The 21,954-nt window shown below is 42.5% G+C and overlaps 1 protein-coding gene across 3 annotated transcripts; it reads right to left on the bottom strand.

The window, feature by feature from the left end:
• Window positions 1-198: 198 nt before the first annotated feature.
• Window positions 199-20,184, bottom strand: fbxo18 (F-box DNA helicase 1). 3 transcript variants are annotated; one of them, XM_062527219.1, is made up of 21 exons: window positions 20,123-20,184; window positions 18,984-19,136; window positions 17,548-18,080; window positions 16,106-16,233; window positions 15,615-15,786; window positions 14,488-14,678; window positions 14,309-14,386; window positions 14,057-14,148; window positions 13,769-13,937; window positions 13,190-13,409; window positions 12,660-12,747; window positions 12,463-12,549; window positions 12,059-12,195; window positions 9,792-9,888; window positions 9,443-9,570; window positions 8,646-8,721; window positions 7,015-7,218; window positions 5,644-5,757; window positions 5,295-5,398; window positions 1,797-1,931; window positions 199-1,130 (listed from the first exon to the last, which is right to left on the bottom strand). In XM_062527219.1, the coding sequence occupies exons 2-21, from the start codon at window positions 19,051-19,053 to the stop codon at window positions 954-956; spliced, it is 3,000 nt and encodes a 999-aa protein (XP_062383203.1). In that variant the 5' UTR covers window positions 19,054-19,136; window positions 20,123-20,184; the 3' UTR covers window positions 199-953. The 3 variants fall into 3 exon arrangements, with proteins under 3 accessions (XP_062383203.1, XP_062383201.1, XP_062383202.1); XM_062527217.1 differs by lacking the exon at window positions 20,123-20,184 and adding an exon at window positions 19,453-19,696; XM_062527218.1 differs by lacking the exon at window positions 20,123-20,184 and adding an exon at window positions 19,453-19,696 and having other exon boundaries at window positions 17,548-18,047.
• Window positions 20,185-21,954: the final 1,770 nt, after the last annotated feature.

Genomic DNA, 21,954 nt, shown 5'->3' with positions numbered 1-21,954 from the left:
CCTATGTTTGGCAGTTCAATACACGACTATTAATATCTTCAACACGTTATACAAACCTAATTTTTGGATTGTAGACTACTCATTTTAATGCTCCTTGTCAGTCTTAAGACGACAAAACATAACCAAGGCTGTTGCTACATTGCATTTAGTTTTCATGGGAAACAAATAGTGAATTGGCGAAAAAACATGAATACAGCATTTTAGCAGTTTCCAGTTGTTTTATTTTAAAGTGCGATGGCCCCAGTTCACACGTACTGTATGAGTGAGTTTGCGTGGGGCATGAGTTTTGAGCTCCTAACGTATTAACAATAGGACTTCAGTGTTTCAAACAGATTATTACCCAACCGGAGCCAACATCAGTCTGTCTATTTACACACAAAAATATAAAATAACCTATACAATATACATCAAACTCAAAGCAATATTAATAACATTGATGTTATTTTTTTGCATGCTTTTACAATTGTCTTAAAAATAGAAAATAAAATCTGACAAAAATACAGACTTCTATACAAAAGGCACAGTGCAAAAATGATCATCATGATACAAGACAAAGTTGGGAGGATTGTTTGCTTTAGATGAACAAACATAACCTTTCACAGGTTTATAAATAATAACAATTTAAAAACAAACAACACACAAGTAAGAAAACTGTTTCACAGGTGTACAAATACACTAAATTGAAACATATCTGTGTTTATGCTTGTTCATCTCCATATGTGTGTGTGTGTGTGTAAGGATGCATGCATCTGTGTCAGAGTGTGTGTGTGTGTGTAAAGTTGTGAAAGTGTATAACAGTGTGTGTGTGTGTGTGTGTGTATGTATGTGTAATGTTGTGTAAGTGTATAACAGTGTATAACAGTGTGTGTGTGTGTGTGTGTGTGTGTGTGTGTGTGTAAGTATATAACAGTGTGTGTGTGTGTGTGTGTGTGTGTGTGTGTGTGTGTGTCTGTCTAGAGGAGGGCCACCAGCATGTCCACGTTAACCGGTACGCGCTGCTGCTCCTCCACAGCTGGCATGTTCTCCAGCTGCCACAGACGCTCCTGGTGCTCAAACAGGAAGGCCATGGGGCCCAGCCGCTTCTGCACACACTGGACACACACCGGCCCCTGCATGACCGCATGACTCAACTGGAACACACACACACACACACACACACACACACACACACACACACACACACACACACACACACACACACACACACACACACACACACACACACACACACACACACACACACACACACACACACACACACACACACACACACACACACACACACGATTAGATGACAGGATATAACAAAACACCACACACATGTAACACAGACACAAACTGCATTAGTGTGTGCTACACACTATTCCGTTTACTTGAAGCAAAAGTCACTGACCTACACTCACACACGCACGCACGATTGGATGCCGTTATATAACAAAACATGACACACATGTAATAGAGACATGTATTAGTGTCTGCCACACATGCTCTACACACACTATGGCATTTATTTGAAGCAAAAAATCACTGAACACACACACACACACACACACACACACACACACACACACACACACACACACACACACACACACACACACACACACACACACACACACACACACACACACACACACACACACACACACACACACACACACACACACACACACACACACACACACACACACACACACACACACACACACACACACACACACACACACACACACCTCAGATCAACAACAATTTCAGACACTTTGAAGAACACCTGCAGCACGTCCACACACACTCACGTATTTGACAGGCAGTTTCCGCATGGCGAGGGGGCACTGTGTGTCGAGCAGGTTTGGGCAGTTTCTGATGCAGCATGAGAGGGAGGGACTTTGCTGCTGAAGCACACTGGTCAACTCGGACCTCAGGAAGTACTCCTGCAGGAAGACAGAAATTCACTCAGGCACAGCACTCACAACTTTATGTAAAACATAATACTATACACCAACTTCACATTAGGACAGGCACTTCGAAGGACAGAAATTTATTTATAGCCTAGCAGTATTCCTCATGAATCCCCATGAATGCCAGCCAACAGAAAATGTTGGCAGACAAATAACAGCGCAGCTAATTTCAAACAGAGCTGAGATAGAGCGAGAGTGGGGAAACTCAAACTGGTTACTGTGACTGTGCACTGAGCATATTACTCTGCTGTCTCATACACAAGGGTTTGGAAACACTGCCTCTTACTACTCTTGATAATAAAGCACAGAGAGAGAGAGAGGAGAGAGAGAGAGAGAGAGAGAGAGAGAGAGAGAGAGAGAGAGAGAGAGAGAGAGAGAGAGAGAGAGAGAGAGAGAGAGACAGACAGACAGACAGACAGACAGATAGAGAGAGCATCTTCCCAGACAAATGGAAGATGAGTCAAATCACACCCATATTTTAAAAGGGTAACAAACTAAATCCAAACAATTACAGAGGCATCTAGGCAGCAATCTTGGTAAATTATTTTGCGGTATATTGAGCAACAGAATAACACATTTTATACAAGACAATCAAATATTAAATTCTTCCCAAATTGGCTTTTCAAAATGTAACAGAACAACAGATCACATATACACTTTAAAAAAACTTATAGATGAACACGTACATAAAGTAAAAAAAGTTAAAATATTTTCCTGCTTCATAGATTTTAGTAAAGCCTTTGATTCAGTTTGGCATGAGGGACTTTTACTAAAACTTTTAGATAATAAAATTGGAGGTAAAACATATGATGTAATAAAAGACATGTATACACAGACAACATATGCTGTGTAAAAGTCAACAACAAACAAACCAATTATTTCAATCAGACAAAAGGAGTTAGACAAGGCTGTTGCCTGAGCCTGACATTATTTTATATTTATATCAACGACATAGCTACTAAACTTGAACGATCTCCAGGGCTTAAACTTAGGGATTGAGAAATTAAACGTCTGCTCTTTGCCGATGATCCACTCTTACTCTCCCCCGGTGCAGAAGGGTTGCAAGAAAGTCTTAACACCCTTAGTGAGTATAGCCAAACATGGGCCCTTCCAATAAACATGGAAAAATCCAAAATCATGGTATTCGAAAAAAAAAAACATAAAAAAATAAGTAAGAAACTCAACTTCACCATTGGCAAACAAGAACTGGAACAAGTGAAAAAATATTGCTATTTAGGACTAATTATCTCGTCCATAGGAAAATTTTACAGTGCTGCTATCAAAAAATTAACCGAAAAAGCAAGAAAAACGTATTACATATTACGAAAATCACTAATTAAATTTAACCCTCCAGTGAAAAGATATTTGACTCGTTAATAAAACATATACTGCTATACGGAAGCAAAATTTGGGGGTAAACAGAAGTTCCCCTAACCTAGCTTGTAGAGCGGAACTTGAAAGATAACATTTTGAGGCATTGAAAACCCAAGAGATGAACCCAAGAGATGAACCCCGAAAAGTGTCCTCTGAGCCAGTTGGTATTGAAGTTAACTAACCCAATAACAACAATTAATAAACATCAAGGTCAGTCCAGTGCTGCTTTCCAAACAACAAAAACAATTAATCAAGCAAAAGAAGAATATTTAGAGCATTGGACAAACCAAACTACCAACCATACGTAGAATGAATCCCTATCTGATCCTAAAAAGAGAATAGGAATTTGCCGAGTATCGCAGCTCTGTCAGAGATACGAAGCAGAGGCATATCCTGACCAAGTACAGGCTCAGTGACCCAACAGGCAGACACAGGAAAAACCTGGCTGTCAAGGGAACAAAGGATATGTGGTCACTGTGAGACAGAGAGGGTTGAAACAGAGGAGCACTTTCTTCTTCACTGCGAAAAATATTTTAAGACCGTTTTCATAAACATACAGCAAACCACACCAAATTTTATAGACAATGCTAAAATGGCCATACTTCTTGGTGAAGGGCCCTCCTGCTGCCCTGGCAGCACAATATGTCTTAAAATGTCACAACCTGTAAATAAACCTATGTTCTCGCATGTGTGCATGCGCACACAAACAAACACCCACACACCCGCACAGAATTGGAAAATGTAATATGGCAATAAAGAACCTAGCAGAGAAGGCACAAAGAACATTACTTAAGAAAAAAACAACTCCACAAATACAACCCACCGCACCAATTAAATTCTGGCTCAAAATTCTTGATTCCATAATCAAACCCATTTATCTGTACGGCAGTGACATTTGGGGTCCACTAGATAGTCTTGACTATACAAAGTGGGATCAAAGCCCTACAGAAATTCTGCATCTGCACATCTGTAAAAACATCCTAGGGATACACAGAAGATCCTCCAACCTGGCCAGCTGCTCTGAACTGGGAAGGTTTCCCCTTGTCCTAGACATTGACAAGAGAGCCTCTAAATTTTGGCTACACCTTAAAATAAGTGACATTAACACCTTTCACTACAAAGCATTTAAGAATAAGTCACTCCTCCATCAAAATGATCCCCTATTTCAATTAGCAAACAAAAATAACACCAGGAACCTAAGCCAGAAACCAAAATCTTTACTTAAACAGATTGACAAGACAAATCAGGCACATTATATCAAATTCTGTGAGGAACAAATAAAAGACAATCCTACATTGGAAATATATAGAGTACTAAACAGGAGCTACTGTATAGCACCGCATTTAATGAATATTAAAGATCAGAAGAAAAGGAAAAGTATTGCCAAATATAGAATAAGTGACCACAACCTCCATATAGAGACAGGGAGACATAAAAAACATGGGTACCTAGAGACAAGAGATATTGTAGCTTATGCATAAACGACATAGAAAACGAGGAACATTTCCTTTTTAAATGCTCCAGTAAGTCATCTGTGAGAGAACAGTTCTTTGCTGAATTCAGTAAAAAAAATAACTTCGTAAACCTGCCCCCCAATATAAAAATGTGTTTATTGTTGGGAGAAGACGAACATTATTCAAACCTAGCTGCTGATTACATAATGACATGCCATAAAACAAGAGAAATTTTAAAGTTTAAGTTCATTTTACTTTTTAAGAATAATTCTCTACTTAAGTTTCCTTTTTATCTTATGAACTTGAGTATATCATTATAAGTTCTCTTTCTAATTTGATTTGATTTGATAAGATTTCTTCTTTTGCTTTTCCCAAAACAGATATTGTATCTGTTGTATTGTCATATGTCTGCTTTGGCAACACTTCATGTCTGAGTCATGCGAATAAAGCTCCTTTGAATTTGAATTTGATTTTGGAAGAGATAGATAGATAAAGAGATCTTGCTCACCCCAACCATGGTGAGGATGTTACAGATGGTGGGGGAGATGGTCAGATTCTTCTTGGCCCGGGTTACTGCCACATACATCAGGTTCCACTCATCACAGGGAGCTCCTATAGGATCACACACATATACACACACACACACACCATGTAGTATGTGCAGTCCCTTGATGTGTGTGGCTAACCAATGACCCCTTTTTCCCCCCTGAAGCCAGTAATGGGGAAGTACAATGGAAATGCGTGGTATTAAAATGGAGTCCAACAATGTCGAAGTGTGTGTGTGTGTGTGTGTGTGTGTGTGTGTGTGCGTGTGCGTGTGCGTGTGTGTGCATGAGAGAGAGAGTGTGTGTTGGTACCTAGGAACCACCTAGGTTCGGGTCTTGCGTTCTGTATCTTCGCGAAGTCGTCGGTCACCATTACAGATTCGAACTCCAATCCTTTGGCCTTATGTACCGTCCCCAAAATATAATCTGCAAAGAACACCAGCCTCCATTAACATTTGCGAGTGTGTGCAGGTTCTCCTCCACACTAAAACAATCAGGTATCTGAGTGTGATAGATTTCCAGATGATTTCAGCCTTTAGATAACACAGTAGCATGCTTCATTCAGCTCAGCTTCCTCCTGCCCTATTTATACTTCCTGCTCCTGCCTCCTTCCATGTCACAGGCAAGAATAAAGAAAAAAAGTTATACATATGACTAAGAGTGCTGTACTCTCGCTTTTCTTTGATTTATTCCATATGGGCACAAGCACCCAGTCAGCTTAAATATTTCGTGAGTTGAGCGTGTTCTATGTACTTTATTCCTTCCACCTGCCCCATTTATACTTTGAGCCGATATTAAGACTACCTTCACTGCCAGCAGAATGAGGCACTGCATCAAACCTACCATTACCGTAATTTCCCGACTATTAGCCGCGGTTTATACATTGATTTTGGAAGATTCCTTCAGCTATGAGGTTAACACACAGGGGCAGTTATTATAGTACCAAACTACCAATGTTTTTTTTTTTTTTTTTTATCTAATCTTGCATGAAACCCAGACCTGTGGTTTATACACAATTCAGCTAATACACAGGAAATTACTGTATGCATCTGTGTGTGTAGAAATGATAGGCGTGCCGCGATAAAGGATCAATCATTCAGCAATGAGACCCAGAGTGTACTGTAAAAAGGACTGATTTGGAACACATGTGGTCCAGGTGTAGATCTGGGTCAGGCCTTCTCTCTCCACCTTCCTCTCTTCCTGTCTGTCCTCCCCATTACTTTCTCCATGATCTCCGTCTCGTCATTTACTGCGGTCATTCCTTCTCCCCACATCTCACCCAGTCCTCTCTAAGCTGGACTTCAGACTGTCACCCAGTCCACATACTGTATCTCTTCTCATGCATCAGCTTTGCTTCATTCTCCCAGTAAATACGTAGTATTTAACAGCACATTCATGAAGAGATGGACTATTGGGTTCCTATGCTGCTTCTTCTTTTTTTTTGTTTTAATTCACACAGTAAAATAGTTTGTCCATGTTTAACATAAGTAAGTACGTCATGTTATTTTGTCCATACTTCTGAAGGAACACACTAGGGGAAATCGACTCGTGTAGTCGCCTTAAGTCAACTGCAAACGTGATTATCCAATCCAATCCACTTATTTATATAGCAGCTGAAGCAAACGCAAGGTTTCCAATGTGCTGTTCTCTTTCACCTCCGACCTCTGATCTCTGACCCCTCACCTGCATGCTCGCGCCTGCTCTCCGAGCAGCTGTAGATGCGCTTGATGAGGTCGGGCATGCGGGTGTGGTAGCGCTCTACCACGTTGAGCTTGCCCTCCAGTTCGCGGTCCTCAGTCTGTGTGGCGTAGCGCCTCAGACCCCCATAGCCTCCCAGATGCTCCTTAGAGAAACCGCGGATAAACGCGTCCCCAATGGACAGATTCTCTAAGAAGGGGGGTGGATCAGAGAGAAAGAAAGGCAGAGAGAAAGTGAAAAGAAAAAAAAGAAGAAAGAGATGGGAAGTTAGAGACAGACCGTCAGAGACGGCATGAAATATAAACAAATTAATGAGGATAACACTTGAAAAACATAGCTAGAAATTGAGGGAGATTTTTAAACTTCCCAATGGCTTAGCCATTTTCAGACAGAACAACCAGACAATATCTGCTTCATATGGACTTGAGCATTCAGACACGTAGCACACAAGGGGGAATTGCACGGGTGGAGTTTGTTCACACTTAAATACAAATGGTGGTTTAAGTAAGAGGTGGTGTTTAGATTGGATATGTATGAATAAGTGTAAGATGCATGCTGCAGTAATCATGTTGTTTTGCTTACACCACACTCAGCATGAGGCAGACATGGGGGACTCGAGTCACAATTTTTAGGACTTGAGACTTCCTTGATCAACATGTAGAAAAGACTTGACTGACTTCATATTCAAGACTTAGACTTGAGCCTAATAACATGACTTATTACATTCGGTCATAGATATTGCGTTGTGTTAACTCTACGATTTTAGAAAATCTGCGTAGGTGATTTGAGTGCTGTTACATGTTGCAAACCTTTCATTGTTACCAGTGATGTGACAGACCAGCAGCAAGGGCCAGATCACCAGACTGAGGTAACTTGCACATATGCTCTACCTTTATACCAAAAAATAACGATGAAGACAGATGATTTATCTGACAACTCGAAGAAGAAATGAATAGCAGTCTACGAGGTCTGCAGTGAGCAAATTGGCGACATAACCACCACCCCGTGGATTTTCATCCGTCAGAAGTTAGTAGTAGAAATCTGACGTCAAGTTTGAGGCATGTTAAGAGTTGGCTGTGTAAGCAGCTCTCTTTCTCCCTCCCTCCTAAACACACCGCTGCCCCGTACAGTAGTAGCAACAACAGTCAGTAAGTAACAAGTCAGAAAGTAATCCGCCAGCAATCAACACAGACGTTTTAGTTTACTTCACCTATAAGGCTTATGCAAAACTACATATAGCATTGAAGGTCCTAAAACCTTCTCCCCTTAGCTTTTACAGTTCTAGTGTTGCTTGTCAAAGTCTGGCAGTGATATCGATGGTAACATTCATTGATTGATTAGTTCATTTTTTCAACGTTATTTTGGCTGACAGGGTTGCCAATTATATTAATATCCCCACAACTCTATATGCTCACTCAGAGAACACCCTTGCTTAGTACTAGGCAGATTTGTAGCATCAGGCACGAGGGATGTCCGGGGCAAATCATTTGGACATTTGTGTGAACACATACAGCCTGCCAATTTGATGCCCAGAATATGTCTGGAGTTCAGTGTATGCTTGAAAACAACTTTTAGGTTTGTGTGTGTGTGCGCGTCTGTGTGCGTGCAAAACTTACCTTTCTTGCGCTTATCATTTGGCTGCATCAGCACCCAGATATCCAGAATCTTCTTGAGACCAAAGTTATCAACCCCCTGAAACACATGAACACAATCATTTTGTATCATTAAAATCAGGAAGTACGGTCATGGAAAAACTTGCTAGTAAAAAAAACCCCTCAATACCTCTCTGAAAAACTAGAAGGCATTAATCAAGAATCTGATCCATGAGAAATATCTTATTTTCTTCTGTTAAAAAAAAACTAAATATGTCTTACTTTCAGATTTTTCAAAATGGCCTCCATTAACCTAAGCGACTACTTTAGTGTACTTTTGGCATCATATTAACCAGCTTCATGAAATAGTCACTTAGAAATGCTTCTTAACATGAGTGATTCAAAATTCAGGTGCTCAACATGGGAGCTCCTGTAGCGCTGTTGGGAAACCAATCCCAGTGTAGCTAAAATTATAGTGGCTGAGAGAATGGCAAGCGTGTGAAATGTTGTTTCGCGCAAGCAAACGTTGGCTGCTTTTGAAGAGCTTAAAATATAAAACATTTTGATTTGTTTATACTGTATTTTGTCCATCCAGCTGGGATGGCCAAGATCATCTCTTGGCAAACTAGAAGCACACTTAAACTGTGACTATGTGCTTGTTTAGTTAGAACAGCTGGTGGACCTTTATCTGAAGGCATGCCACCTCTCCACTGATGCGCATGTCTGTAAATAAAATCATTTCCTGATTTTTGTGTGCTTCGAGTATTCAATACTGTATGAGGCTGGATCTGACTGGCAAAATGTATGTGCGTGTCACTCACCCCTATAAAGTGTATCTTGCACAGTGGGTTGGCATCCATGAGTTTGACGGCTTCACTGAAGACGGACTCATTACAGCGGGAAAGGATGGCCACTTTACCCTCAGCCTCACCAGTGCCACACACATTCCCTGACATACACAAATGCACACGTTAGAATGGATATTGCTGCATTCAGAGGTTCGGTTTCTTCTCAACTAAGACACAAACAATCAATTGAGAAAATCAGGAGCTAAGTAAATATATATATAAAAAGAAGAGTATTTCTAGCGCATTTCTGCATCTTGAGAGAGAGAGAGAGAGAAAGAGAGGATATGAGAGAATGGGAAGAGAATGGTAGAGAAAGACCTACCTTTCTGAAGTGTTCCCACCAGGGTCTGTTTCACCCCTTTGCACACGCTAAGTATGGAGGCTCCGACAAAGGCAATCTCAGGTCCAAATCTGAAACTCTGTCAAATGATCCATCCATGAATAAACACTCCTACATACAAGTAGGAAAGTCTGTGTGTGTTTGTGTGTAGCCTGGCACGCCCTCCCAGTGACGCAACGCCGTCAGGCTTTTGCTGCTGGTCTGGTCAACTGCTCATTGAGAAGGATTTCTGAGTTCCCGAAATCTGCGGAACTGCCCCCTTTGGTCGAGAACCAATCAACTTTGAGCAGCTCCAACGGCTCTGGGTAGAGGCGTGTTCAAGGCAGCGGAAAGAGTGTTGTTATTGGTTTAAACTCGGCAATCCGCTTTCTGACATCTACCAGTAGCAAACCGAGGCACTTAAAGGAGGCGGGTCAACCAGCGCTGGCAAGAAACCGTGATAGCACAGGCTGTTGGTCAGACTAAAGTCTCGCAGAGCCTTTGAAAGTCGATGGTAATCAGGCTAGTTTGTGTGTGCCAGTGTATGGAAAGTCAAAAGCTAAAGAGAGCAAATAATGCACTTTATTATACGGCTCTCTAGAATGTTGAGGGAGCTCCCATTCACTTTGAATGGGCCTCCCCAACGTTCTACGGTCAGTTATTTTTGCATAATCACCGCTCCGAAGGTATAATGACCGCTGCCAATGGCAACGGGTTTCTCACTCCGCAAGTAGATCGGTAACGGTTGATTTGATTTTATGGCGACACCTTGCGGCGAAAACATGGACGAGTTTTCTGTTAACTTTAATTGCTACGGTGAATATGGCACTGCTGAGCGCTGGTTGGAAGGTGAGTTTAGAAGCGATATGTCTAAGGAAAAATCTAAAAAGGCATAAACAACTGGACGAGGAGGAAGTTAACAGAATAGAGGACAACAGGCATGAACTCAACACTAAGAAGAGCACTGCATGGGCGATGAAAGTGTTCAAAGAGTGGTTGGTGGAGAAAAACATCCAATCTCCTGTTGATGACTTTGACGAAGACGGCTTAAATCAAGCACTGCGATCTTTCTACGCATCAGTGCGAAACTCCTCTGGCCAACCCTACTCCGTGGCGAGTTACGTTACGCTCCGCAGTGGGCTAAATCGATTTTTCGCCAAATTCAACATCATGCAGAACGGCCTCTTCAAGAGCAGCAACAACGTTTTTAAGTCCGTGGTAAAAGTATGTCTCATTATGTCCACCCGACGCAACATCTTTTTATTTACATCCTTTGAGACAAGAACAAGCACTTTTTGATCATAAGTCAGTCTGGTATTCCAGGGAGCCCATGGGGCACAATTTCCTTGGACAAATGATGGCCAACATCAGCCAGGCGTGCGCACTATCCCGGCGATGCACCAACCATAGCCTGCGGAGCACCGCAATGCAGCTGCTGTCATTGGCAGGACTGGAGTCCCGAGAAATCATGACGGTCACTGGGCACAGGTGTGAAAGGAGCCTAAAAAGTTACTGGACTCCTACCACCACTGACAGACAGAAATGGAGCCAGGTTCTATCAGGTTAGTTAAAGTCTTGTATTATTTGCAATATAGCCTAATGCCTAATGCATAGTCTAATTTTAATCGTTCTTGCAGGTGTAACCAATAGGCCTGCGCCTGCAGTCAACCGAGAAGTGCAAGAAGTAACCAGCAATGCGCCTGCAGTCAACAGAGAAGGCCAAGAAGTGAATGGAGGCGTGAACTTTCCCGGAGGTGTCCCATTCGTCCTGACAAACTGCACATTCAACGGAAATGTACAATTCAACATAAACAAATAGCCTGTAGGATAGCGCAGGCTGCAACAAAGTTACAAAGCAGCAAGTTGCTTAGTGACATAAAACATGAACGTTCCATGGACTATTTTCTTAGCGCAAGCTAAGAAACTGCAATAAATCGTTATTTATTGATTTATTTTTTGAAGTTTTGTATCCCTTTTCTCTTATTGGCAAGTAGCCGTATATTAAGCGCGATAATGTATAGAACGCCGGTCATTATCGTAAAATAATTCCCTTCAGGACGAAGCAAAACCCCTCCGCTGCGCGTCGGGGTTCTGTCCGTCCTGTCGGGAATTATTTTCCGATAATGACCGGCGTTCTATACATTATCCCTTACATAATTGTTTTATGCCTGCATACCATACTGTTGTACTTCGATGTGAAAAAAATGAGCGCGTAGTATGCATAATGTGCAGAGGTGCTGATGTGTGTGTGTGTGTGTGTGTGTACGTACCTGTGTGAGGTAGTAGACGTGTGTGTGGGGGACTGAGTGGAGAGCGTTGACTGCTCCTCTGAAGGTATAGATCTGCTGGTGAGGGTCACCCACAAGGATCTTCGCACACGACTGGGACAGAACGATGTCCATGATGGCTGGTCACACACACACACACACACACGCACACACACACAACCAACAAGTAGAACACATCAAAGGTGTCTTCAAAACACACAGCTAGTCTGTTTACCCTACATGAATTAACCCAAGTCTCTATGGAAAAACTTTTAGTCCAGGACTAGGCTTAATCATGTCAGGTCAATCAGGTCATGTACAGGTAACTTGTTGCTAGAATTTAAAAAAAACCCAATGTCTGACTGGGCTATGGAGTTTATATGGACAGGCTCGGACAGGTTACATACCTGGAGTACAGTCTTGGGCCTCGTCAATGAAAATGACATCATACCTATCAAGGACAGGCTTCTGCAGCTGCCACAACTTCAAGTAACCTGGAGTAAAAAAACACCCATGTAGCAATCACATTCAGGGTTCATGTGTTGATGCCACAAACACACACACACACACACGGAACAGGTAGCGATGGTGCTGCTATGCATACCGTCATGGGTTATGTGATGTGCCATCTCTCTGGTGGGTTTCAGTTCGGTCATCTTCGTCCAGATGTCCTGCGCTAAGCTTACAAACTTCTGCAGCCACCAGAGAAAGAGAATATTATGAGGACTTCTGTTTCATCAACAGTACTAACCTACCAGCAGTCAGTGGTCAACCAATTACACACAAACACACAGAGACAAATTCAGAAAGGGAATCAAAAGTACCACTACCTCTAGTCTACCCTGGCTATAGTAAAGTGTAGTGAAGTAGATTTAGCTCAAAAACACACATTTTACATCTCATTCAACAACAAGAACATCAAAACAGCCAAAAATAAGGGTTGGCTGACCATATCTCTGAAGTCAGGGCAGTTGCTAATAGTAACACATTTATGTTACAAATTGTACATGGTCCCTCACAAATAAAATGAATGAATGAATAAACAAATAAAATGGTTCCAGTGAAGAGAAATGCAGAGTTGATTGTGTGTGTGTGTGTGTGTGTGTGTGTGTGTGTGTGTGTGTGTTTGCTCACTTCTCTCTTCTCTGCGTCAGGGCGCTCCACGACGCCGCGCTGGTTCTTGTACTCGGTGGGCACATGGCTGCTCGTGACGCGCTCGTCCCGCGAGGCGCAGAACTTGTTGATGGTCTGGCTCACCACCTTGGCGTAGACGAAGCCGCCCCAGCCCTTGGGTAGGACCCACGCCACTGAGAAGGGCCTGATGGCACCAGAGAGCTTCTTCAGGTCCTGGTACCTGACACACACACAAAACCACACGTTAAAAAACTAACTTGACACAAATGACGTCCAACATACGTGGTAATAAAACACTTTCATATCCAACATTCAACTGATAACTTTTAGCAAAATATTTCAAAAAAGTAAAGGATCACCGCTCATCTGTGTGAGGTGCAGGATTTAGAATAAACTTGTGGATTTTTCAAATAAAATCAGCACACTTCAGGTCAAAAAATTTAAAAAGCTTTCGGTCGCTAGACCTTCATCAGGAAGAGCAAAACATTTCAAGACATAAAAATCTCTTCTAAAAACACAAAAGTGGACAGTTAATCTTTAGATCTAAAATATAAAAATGTTGATCAAGTTGATTCGGACCTTCTTCCCACTACACTGTAGGCCATGGAGTGGATGGTCTTGCAGTGGACGTTGGACGGGAAGCAGAGCTGTGCGTGCGTCTGCACAGACTTGTTGAAGGCCACGTAGAGGAACTGCAGGTGAGGTCGCATGCGTGCATACTCCACGAGAGTAGTCGTCTTTCCAGTGCCTGCCCAAAAATGTGTTTCAAAATGAACATTGCTGCAAACATCGCAAGATATGATATAGGGATGCATGTTGTTAACATAACCAAGTTACTAATAAAAACCATCCATTGAGCTCCCTCACCTGCAAAGGCCATGATTTTGACCACATGGTTTGGCTGGATGTCATGGTTGATTATGATCTGCTGCTCATGGGTCACCCGCATATTTGATATCCTGGAGTTACAAGATCAAGACTGAAGTGTGTTTGGTGTGTGTGCTTGTCTCTCTCACTCACAGACACAGACAGACACACAGACACACAAACACACACACAGACACAGACACACACACACACACAAGATAATGCATAGGTGTGGAATCATTTTTCACCTACCCTGGTGAATCATTGGAGTTAAGAGGAATTGGAATGTTCTCCAACATCTGCAGCACATAGTAGATATTATAGTGCAACCTGCAGCAGAGAGTGGGAGTCAGCAAGAATTAATAAACACTCTCCGTTAGACTGATGCACCATCCCCCCAAACACACACACAACTGAACATACATACACACCTGCCACAGGTGTACTCTCCCTTGTCCTTCATGGCGATCAGCAGAGTGGCAACAGCCCACAGGTACTCGCTGGCGCCCTCTGGTGATAGCAGGCAGTCGGTGCGCAGCAGCAGACGCACAAGCTGCAAGACGTCCCCGACTCCGTCTGCCAGCAGCAGCATCACAGCCATCACACACCACGGATTCGCCCCCTACACACACACACACACACACACACACACACACGACTCATTCAATGGGGTAGCAATTCATCAAATGTGTATGTATGTATTCTCTGATTATGCGCAACTAGGGCTGCAACGATTACTCCACAACATTGATTATGAAAATTTGTTGACGCGAAAGTTTAATCCAAATGCGTCATACTATTATAGGGCAACCTGAAAGGACAAGAACAACTGTCTTTGTTACTCCACGCAAATGCGCATGTGGAGTGAGAAGCTGCAGTGAAGTGAAGCAGTGAAGTGAAAGTGAGGCCAAAACATTCCAACAAACTGTCAAATGTGTGGGGACATTTAATAAGTGAAATAAAGCAACAAAATTTCAGAATTCAGACCCATCACACCTGTAATTTCATTGAAACACCAACGAATCAATAACACTGCAAGTGTTTATTCTGCATTTATCATATACCATAACTATGATGAACTATGGAGGCCAAGTATGATAAACTATCAATTTGTGCCTTCAGTTTGTGCTGAATTCATTTCAGATATTACGAATACATTTGATTAAGCTATCAATCTTAAAATTTCAGATTAATCTGGCTCATGAATCATTATTCTATTACATGGACATTTATGTTGAGGCAGAGACTTGAGCAGGTGAGGTAAAACATGCACTGGAGTTCATAATTGGAGCCGCACCCATAGGAAGCATGGATGCTGCTGGGTGTGTCAGAAATATTCGTTGACTAGTCCAAAAAATAATCAACAGTTTAGTCCAATACTAAATTATTAGTTGGAGGAGCCCTAGTGTCAACAGGAAAGTGCATGTGAGCTCTACCATGTCTGTGAGTTTGTGCCCTCATATCTTTGTTCACACTATTTGGTTGATGTACATCGATTACTTTTAAGTATGTAACCTCAGTGGTGTGTGTGTGTGTGTGTGTGTGTGTATTTACTCACGCCATTGATGCTTGGGATTGCGCTCATGACACACTCCAGTTTGGAGGGCGGCTGAGCGGACTTGAGGTATGTGATGCAGGCAAGTGCTTGTGGGTAGAGACGGTGTGTGCTTACACTGCGCAACACACACTCCAAGTTCACGCGTGTACTGTGCTTGTAGCCAGTCATGTACCTGCAGACCATACACAGAAAAAAAGCCAAACATAAATCCATAAACTTGACTTGTGATGTTGTGAGGACGCATATATTAGCCGACCTTATTTGTTGCTCTACATTGCATTATCATTCCCCAATATGGGCAATCTGGTAGTGCCCTGCATTAACAGCTTAAGCAAGGAGTTTTGGCTGCCTCAGTCTACCGTGACTTGTTGTGGAAACCCTGTTTGCAAGTTTGCATGCTACTTGTTGGTGTTAAAGCCATGACATCATCTTAAATGTTAGCTCCTCCTAGCTCTACCAATCTAGCTATATCAACAAATCCTCTGGCACACCTGCACATGTTAACGAAGCTGAGTTCGTCTTTGATGAGGTGGTTTTCACTCAAGATGGCGTGCAGCTCCTTGACTGCCGTTGGCTCAGACCTCTGATAGCGGAAGTACAGCTTCTTCCATGGAACAAACTGCATGCCAGAAACACAACAGTCACCATAACATAGAACAAACAAACAAACCAATATCACTGTTATAACACTGACTGAAGATGACAACATAAACACATTCTTGTGAGAGCTCATTTCCGTACTTGGAAATCAGAAGCCACCTCACAAATTAATTCATGGCACTTCCGTCAAGTTCCCTAGGATCATTATTCCACAGCCTATAGCAGGGATGGCCAACCAGTCTAGCATGAAGAGCCAAAAAAAATCCACAAAAGTCAAAAGAGCCGCACAACAAAAAAGGCGTCCATACTACAACAGCACAACATTAGGCCTACAGTTATAGCTCCTTTGTTTTTCATTTAAAGTAAGACACTTGGCAGATGCTCAATGATCATTGATAAATGATCATTGGAAAATGAAAAAAGATCAGACACACATCAAATCCCCCCTCACTGAATGACTTATAGGCATGAGCAATGCTCCAACACCTGATAATGCAATGTCAAGTGTTCAGTTAACTTTTAAAAAGAAAATAAACAAAAAGAAAACGAGTGACTGACGTCTGTAGCCATTACCAGCCTACTTGCAAAAGTATGTAGGAAATGTTCAGGTTTGAAGCTTTATGAATCCGTGGCATACCAAGTACCAAACTAATGTGTAGGCTAGAAACATATCACCTCCGCAAATGAGGTTATGTTTTCATCGGGGTTTGTCTGTTTGTTAAGCAAGATGTTAAGCGGAGGCGCGAGATGTTAAGCAGGATGCGCGAGGCGGAGTTTTGCGATCTCAGAGTGCTTTTGTTTTGATTACTTTGACATATTAACCAGAGGGGTTATGTTACAAAACGATAAATGGTCCTTTTCAATGGCACGTGTTCCTTCTACTTACGATTAGCTTCATAGTATTCCTGATTGCAACAGTATAAACCTGGCTGAAGAATAAACACGTCTGCTTCGTTTTGGCCAATTCCTATCCATATCATGACGGTACAATTATTGTTAACTATTAATAATTACTTTTGGCAATAGGCTACTATCAAATTCTGATATTACTTTTTATTTACCGGAAATAAGGGCTATTTCAAAAGGAAAACGTTTAGGTCCGAGGAGAAGTGAGAACATCAGATGAGCAGCCGTGAGCCGCACGAGAGGAGGCAAAGAGCCGCATGTGGCTCGCGAGCCGCGGGTTGGCCACCGCTGGCCTATAGGCTAGATATTTGTAAGCAAAGTTATATTACTCAATAGCCAAATCTGTAACGTGTGAATTTCCCCTACCTTTTCATTTTCCCCTGAAACAAGCATCCGAGCCCCAACTACGCAATCAGACTTCCCTTACCTTTGGGTCGGCGACGATGTCTCTCCATGACCTGCAGACGTACTGGACAGCGCTGTAGAGGTCGACGGCGGGCAGCAAGCCGAAGACCTGCCTCAGCACCTCCTCGGGCAGATGTTGGAGTCGCCCTTGGGGCACCAGAAGGCCCTCCCGCACCCCTAGCAGTCCGAAGCAGGAGTCTGGGAGCGGCTCGGCCGAGTCTCCCTCACAGGCCTCGTCTTCTTCAGCCGTCAGTTGGAGCCTCCGCGAGGCTGAGCGCTGGCCGGTGGGGGCCAAGGAGGGGGATGTAAGACATGGCTGACGCTCCCAACTGCTGCAGCCAGCCCCTCGGTGCTCAGAGTTTGTCTTTGAGGGGGTGAGGCCCTCCCGCTCAAAGTCGTCATCGTCTCCAAACATGTCCTCCGTGATGCCCTCCATGTAATCGATATCATCTTGCTCGATGGCCTTCCTCAGTTTGACTGGGGTCGAGTCCTCCTCCACAGTCACCTCCTGCTTGACCTCCACTAGGTACGTAACGGTATGAAAATGTAACCCCACTGTTATAGTGACCAAAATGATCACAGTTTTCGGCATTATCGCAGCATTTAAAAAAAAATATGTGTTTGTTTATGTTAAGAACGCACTGATAGGCCTACACAAGCTGAAATAGTTTTTGTGACCGTGTTTATTACTTTACAAAAATAGGGAAAACTTTATTGCCTTTAAGCGGCATACAGATCATTCACAGCAGTGGCAATCCTAGTCTCTGCTCAACCCTCCACACACACACACACACAAAATGGCTTGTCTTGTTTCTATTTCATATCTTGAATTCAGAATTTGTATACATTTTGTTAACAATTTATAGCATTTTAGGATCTGCATAATTACTTATAGCTTAAAATATTCAGTGATTTGAATACTTCATATTGATTACACTTGTCTTTAATGATAAAGTACCGTATTTTCCAGACAATAAATCGCTCCCGAGTATAAGTCGCACCAGTCAAAAAATGCCTCATGGAGAGGAAAAAGGCGTATATAAGTCACGTTAATTACCTCCTATGTAAGTTTGTTTGTTTGTTTGTCTGTTTGTCTATGTGTCTGTCTGTTTGTTAGCAAGATAACTCAAAAAGTAATGGATGGATTTCGACGAAATTTTCAGGGAAGGTCTGAAATGACCCAGGAAGAAACAATTACATCTTAAGGCGAGAGGCTTGGTTTGACATGGGACGCATGGAGTGACATGGGACAGTAGGCAAGTGCCACCAACAACAGTAACAGTTCAGTTTTTTGTCCATGCACTTCTAGAATTAGGGCAGTGTTAACTGAGTAAGGCAGGGGCGCTATTTCAAGTTATGTGAAAATTAATTGCATAATTCATTAAATTATCTAAAGACAGCACAGTACAAGCAGCAGCACAGTAACAAGACAGTTAGACAGTTCCCCGTGTGGCCTACCTTGTATTTCTCTTTTGGTGGGGGTCCTGGGGACTAGTCCACGGTTGGGGTCTCTACTCCGTGGGACCATCTGGGGTCCGGTGAGAGGATGAGTCCCCTCTTTGCCCAAATCCGCACAATCAGAAGCATTTAAATGTCTTCGCTTCGCTTTCCCTGAATGAAAACAAAAAACCTGATCACGAATTACAGTCCCGGACCAGCATGCTTGCTGACTTGCTAAGTTAGTCTGCTGAAGTTTTCCAGCCAGTAATGCTTGACAGTTTGCTTAATATAGCAAAACAAGCCCAATATATTCGAAACCATTCGGTTTGCAATTGCCTCAATGCTTATCATCGTATTACACCTAAAACCTTGGCAACGTTTTCTACTAAATTAACACAAAACAAACTTAGCTTGCTAGCTACCCGAGCCAGCTGAAGATGGAAGTAACACAAAAAGTGTTCCATTAGCAAGAAAAGTATTCAATTACCTTTAGCTGCAGTTTCCATGCTGGAATCATGTATAGTAGTGAGAACTAACTGGTACTAACCATATACAGCAAAAGAGGTACCAGAGAATGCCTAAATGGGCTCTGCAGCTATGTAGCTCTGGGGACACTACTTGCCTGATCTGTGTTGTTTGCTAGTGACGTAATTTCCTGCGTTTAAACTCAGAGCGGGGAGCGGACTGGTAGTTAATATATTTTAGACAGTAGAAAAAATGGACAGAGGCTTGCCGTAGGACTTAAATAGAGAGAAGTGGAGTCAATTTGAACCAGTTTCCCGTTGGACACTGTTTGACTGTTTCCACCAAAGAGTTATTAGACGAATTCTCTGGTCGGGTGGACTAAAACCTCTTCTTCTGAGGGATTTGAGGATGCGGTCTGCAATCTAAGTGCTCTATCGCCATCTTATGGACTGAGGGGTGATCTCATTGGGATAATACATCTTTCAAAAATAAATAAATGAAACCTATTTCCAACCTGAGTTTGTCTAAGGAACAGTTGGCTTAATAATTAATTTGCGACCCAGGTAAGCTACTTAAAGTCAGCTCTATGGGGATGAAAATGCCTGCTTTTACCCGAGGTGTCATTACATTAGGCTGCTTGGACATTCTGATATTATACCAATCATATTGAATTTGTCCTGCAGTTGGCCTACCACGACTGGCGATGGCGTCCTGTCCCAGTGGATGTGTTCACCGCACACATTCAGCACATAATCTACAACTCTTTGACGTGAAAACTCGGAACATGATGCTGGTGAGTGAGAAAGGGAGAACGGTGAACACGAGAAGGTAAACACAACATAGTCACAAATTTAGAGTCATATGGCAGAGATGGGAAAAAGAGAGAGCTTGCGCTTTGGGTTCGTGTTCGTGTTGATGGTTGCATAGACAGTAGCCTAGGTGTTAGTCAAGAGAAGTTGGCCAAGGCAGAGACACTTATATATGCTTTAAAAAGACTTTGGCCAAGGCTACTACCACAGCTTGGAGAGGCGGCAAAAGTGCAACTGCGACAGTATTAATTAAGTAGCCTAGACTTCCAGTTAGGTTATTTGCATGACATTTTCACCAGACATGTTATAACTCAGATAATTCACCCACGTTAAAAAAATCCAAACATTAAGTCCATACGTAGCCGTATGAGAGTTATATGTGATAAAGTGGAATGATACAAAAAGTATTGACATTTCTTAGCCTACTTTGTGGAAAAGCCTTTATTTGTAAGCATGTGTGTGTCGAACCTTTCAGGTGTGATTTAGCCCATAATCAGTTTTAATTGGGTAATCTTGAAGATTCCAGAAGATTCAACTCTCTCACTCTCCTTCCTGCCTGTCCAGTCATGGCATGTGTCTCTCCTTCATTCCCCATCTCTCTTCTTTCCCCCCATCCTCTCTCACCACTTCATTCCTCTCTCTGTCCTTTATCTATCATGTAAGGTGATATGCATCTCCTAATTCAGCTCAGGGTCAGTTGTCAGAGAGAGAGAGAGAGAGAGAGAGAGAGAGAGAGAGAGAGAGAGAGAGAGAGAGAGAGAGAGAGAGAGAGAGAGAGAGAGAGAGAGAGAGAGAGAGAGAGAGAGAGAGAGAGAGAGAGAGAGAGAGAGAGAGAGAGAGAGAGAGAGTGTGTGAGAGTGTGTGTGTGTGTGTATGTGAATGTGAGAGTGAGAAGATCATGGTTTGGGGAATGGCATTCCAGCAATGAAGCAGCAGTACACTCCCTCTGCTCATGATAGCTGAGGAGGCTGGTACCACCAGACATCTTCACTCCCTTACACAAGTCAAGTCAAGTTTATTTATATAGCACATTTCATACACAGAGGTCATTCAATGAGAATAAACTTGAAATGGGTGGTTTCAGCTCTCTTGCTGTTTTTAATCTGTCTTTTATTTTGAGTGATGGCTAAAATTGGATAGAGCACCCCAAGCCCCTTATTCATCTAATTTCACCATCATACGCCTGTGTGTGAGTGTGTGTGTGTCTGTCTCTCTCCACAAATTTCAACATAATCAACCACGAAAATGAGTGGATTTTTGTGGATTAATGTTATATCTTAACTCTATTAAAGGAACACTTCACTGTTTTTTCATATTAAACTATGTTATTCCCTTAACTAGGTGGAGTTGATAGGCCTACATACCTCTCACGTCTCAATGCGTGCACTCACTGGCTCTGGTACGCGGCGCTACTTTGATAGCAATTAGCACTAGCACAGTTCATTCATTCGGTTCCAAACAGAGATGAAGTTAGAAGCGACGTAACACCTCCATGTTTTCCCCATTAATAAAATACAGTTACAGAAGTACCGTAGTCACACGACCAAGTATGGTGAGACAAAAGACAACGTGGTGCATTTCTAAGCAGGTAAGAGGGATAACTATATTGTAGCCTATGGCGGAATAACAATTGGGAGCACTTAGACTCGGTGCAGTAATATCCTCACTCCAAAGTGAAACTGAAAGTGCAAGAGTGAGGATATTACTGCGCCGAA

This window comes from Sardina pilchardus, chromosome 23 (genome assembly GCF_963854185.1).
Source record: "Sardina pilchardus chromosome 23, fSarPil1.1, whole genome shotgun sequence".
NCBI classification, from domain to species: Eukaryota; Metazoa; Chordata; class Actinopteri; order Clupeiformes; family Clupeidae; genus Sardina; species Sardina pilchardus.
Note: the sequence above shows the minus strand (reverse complement) of the source record. Positions and strands in the feature narration are given on the sequence as shown.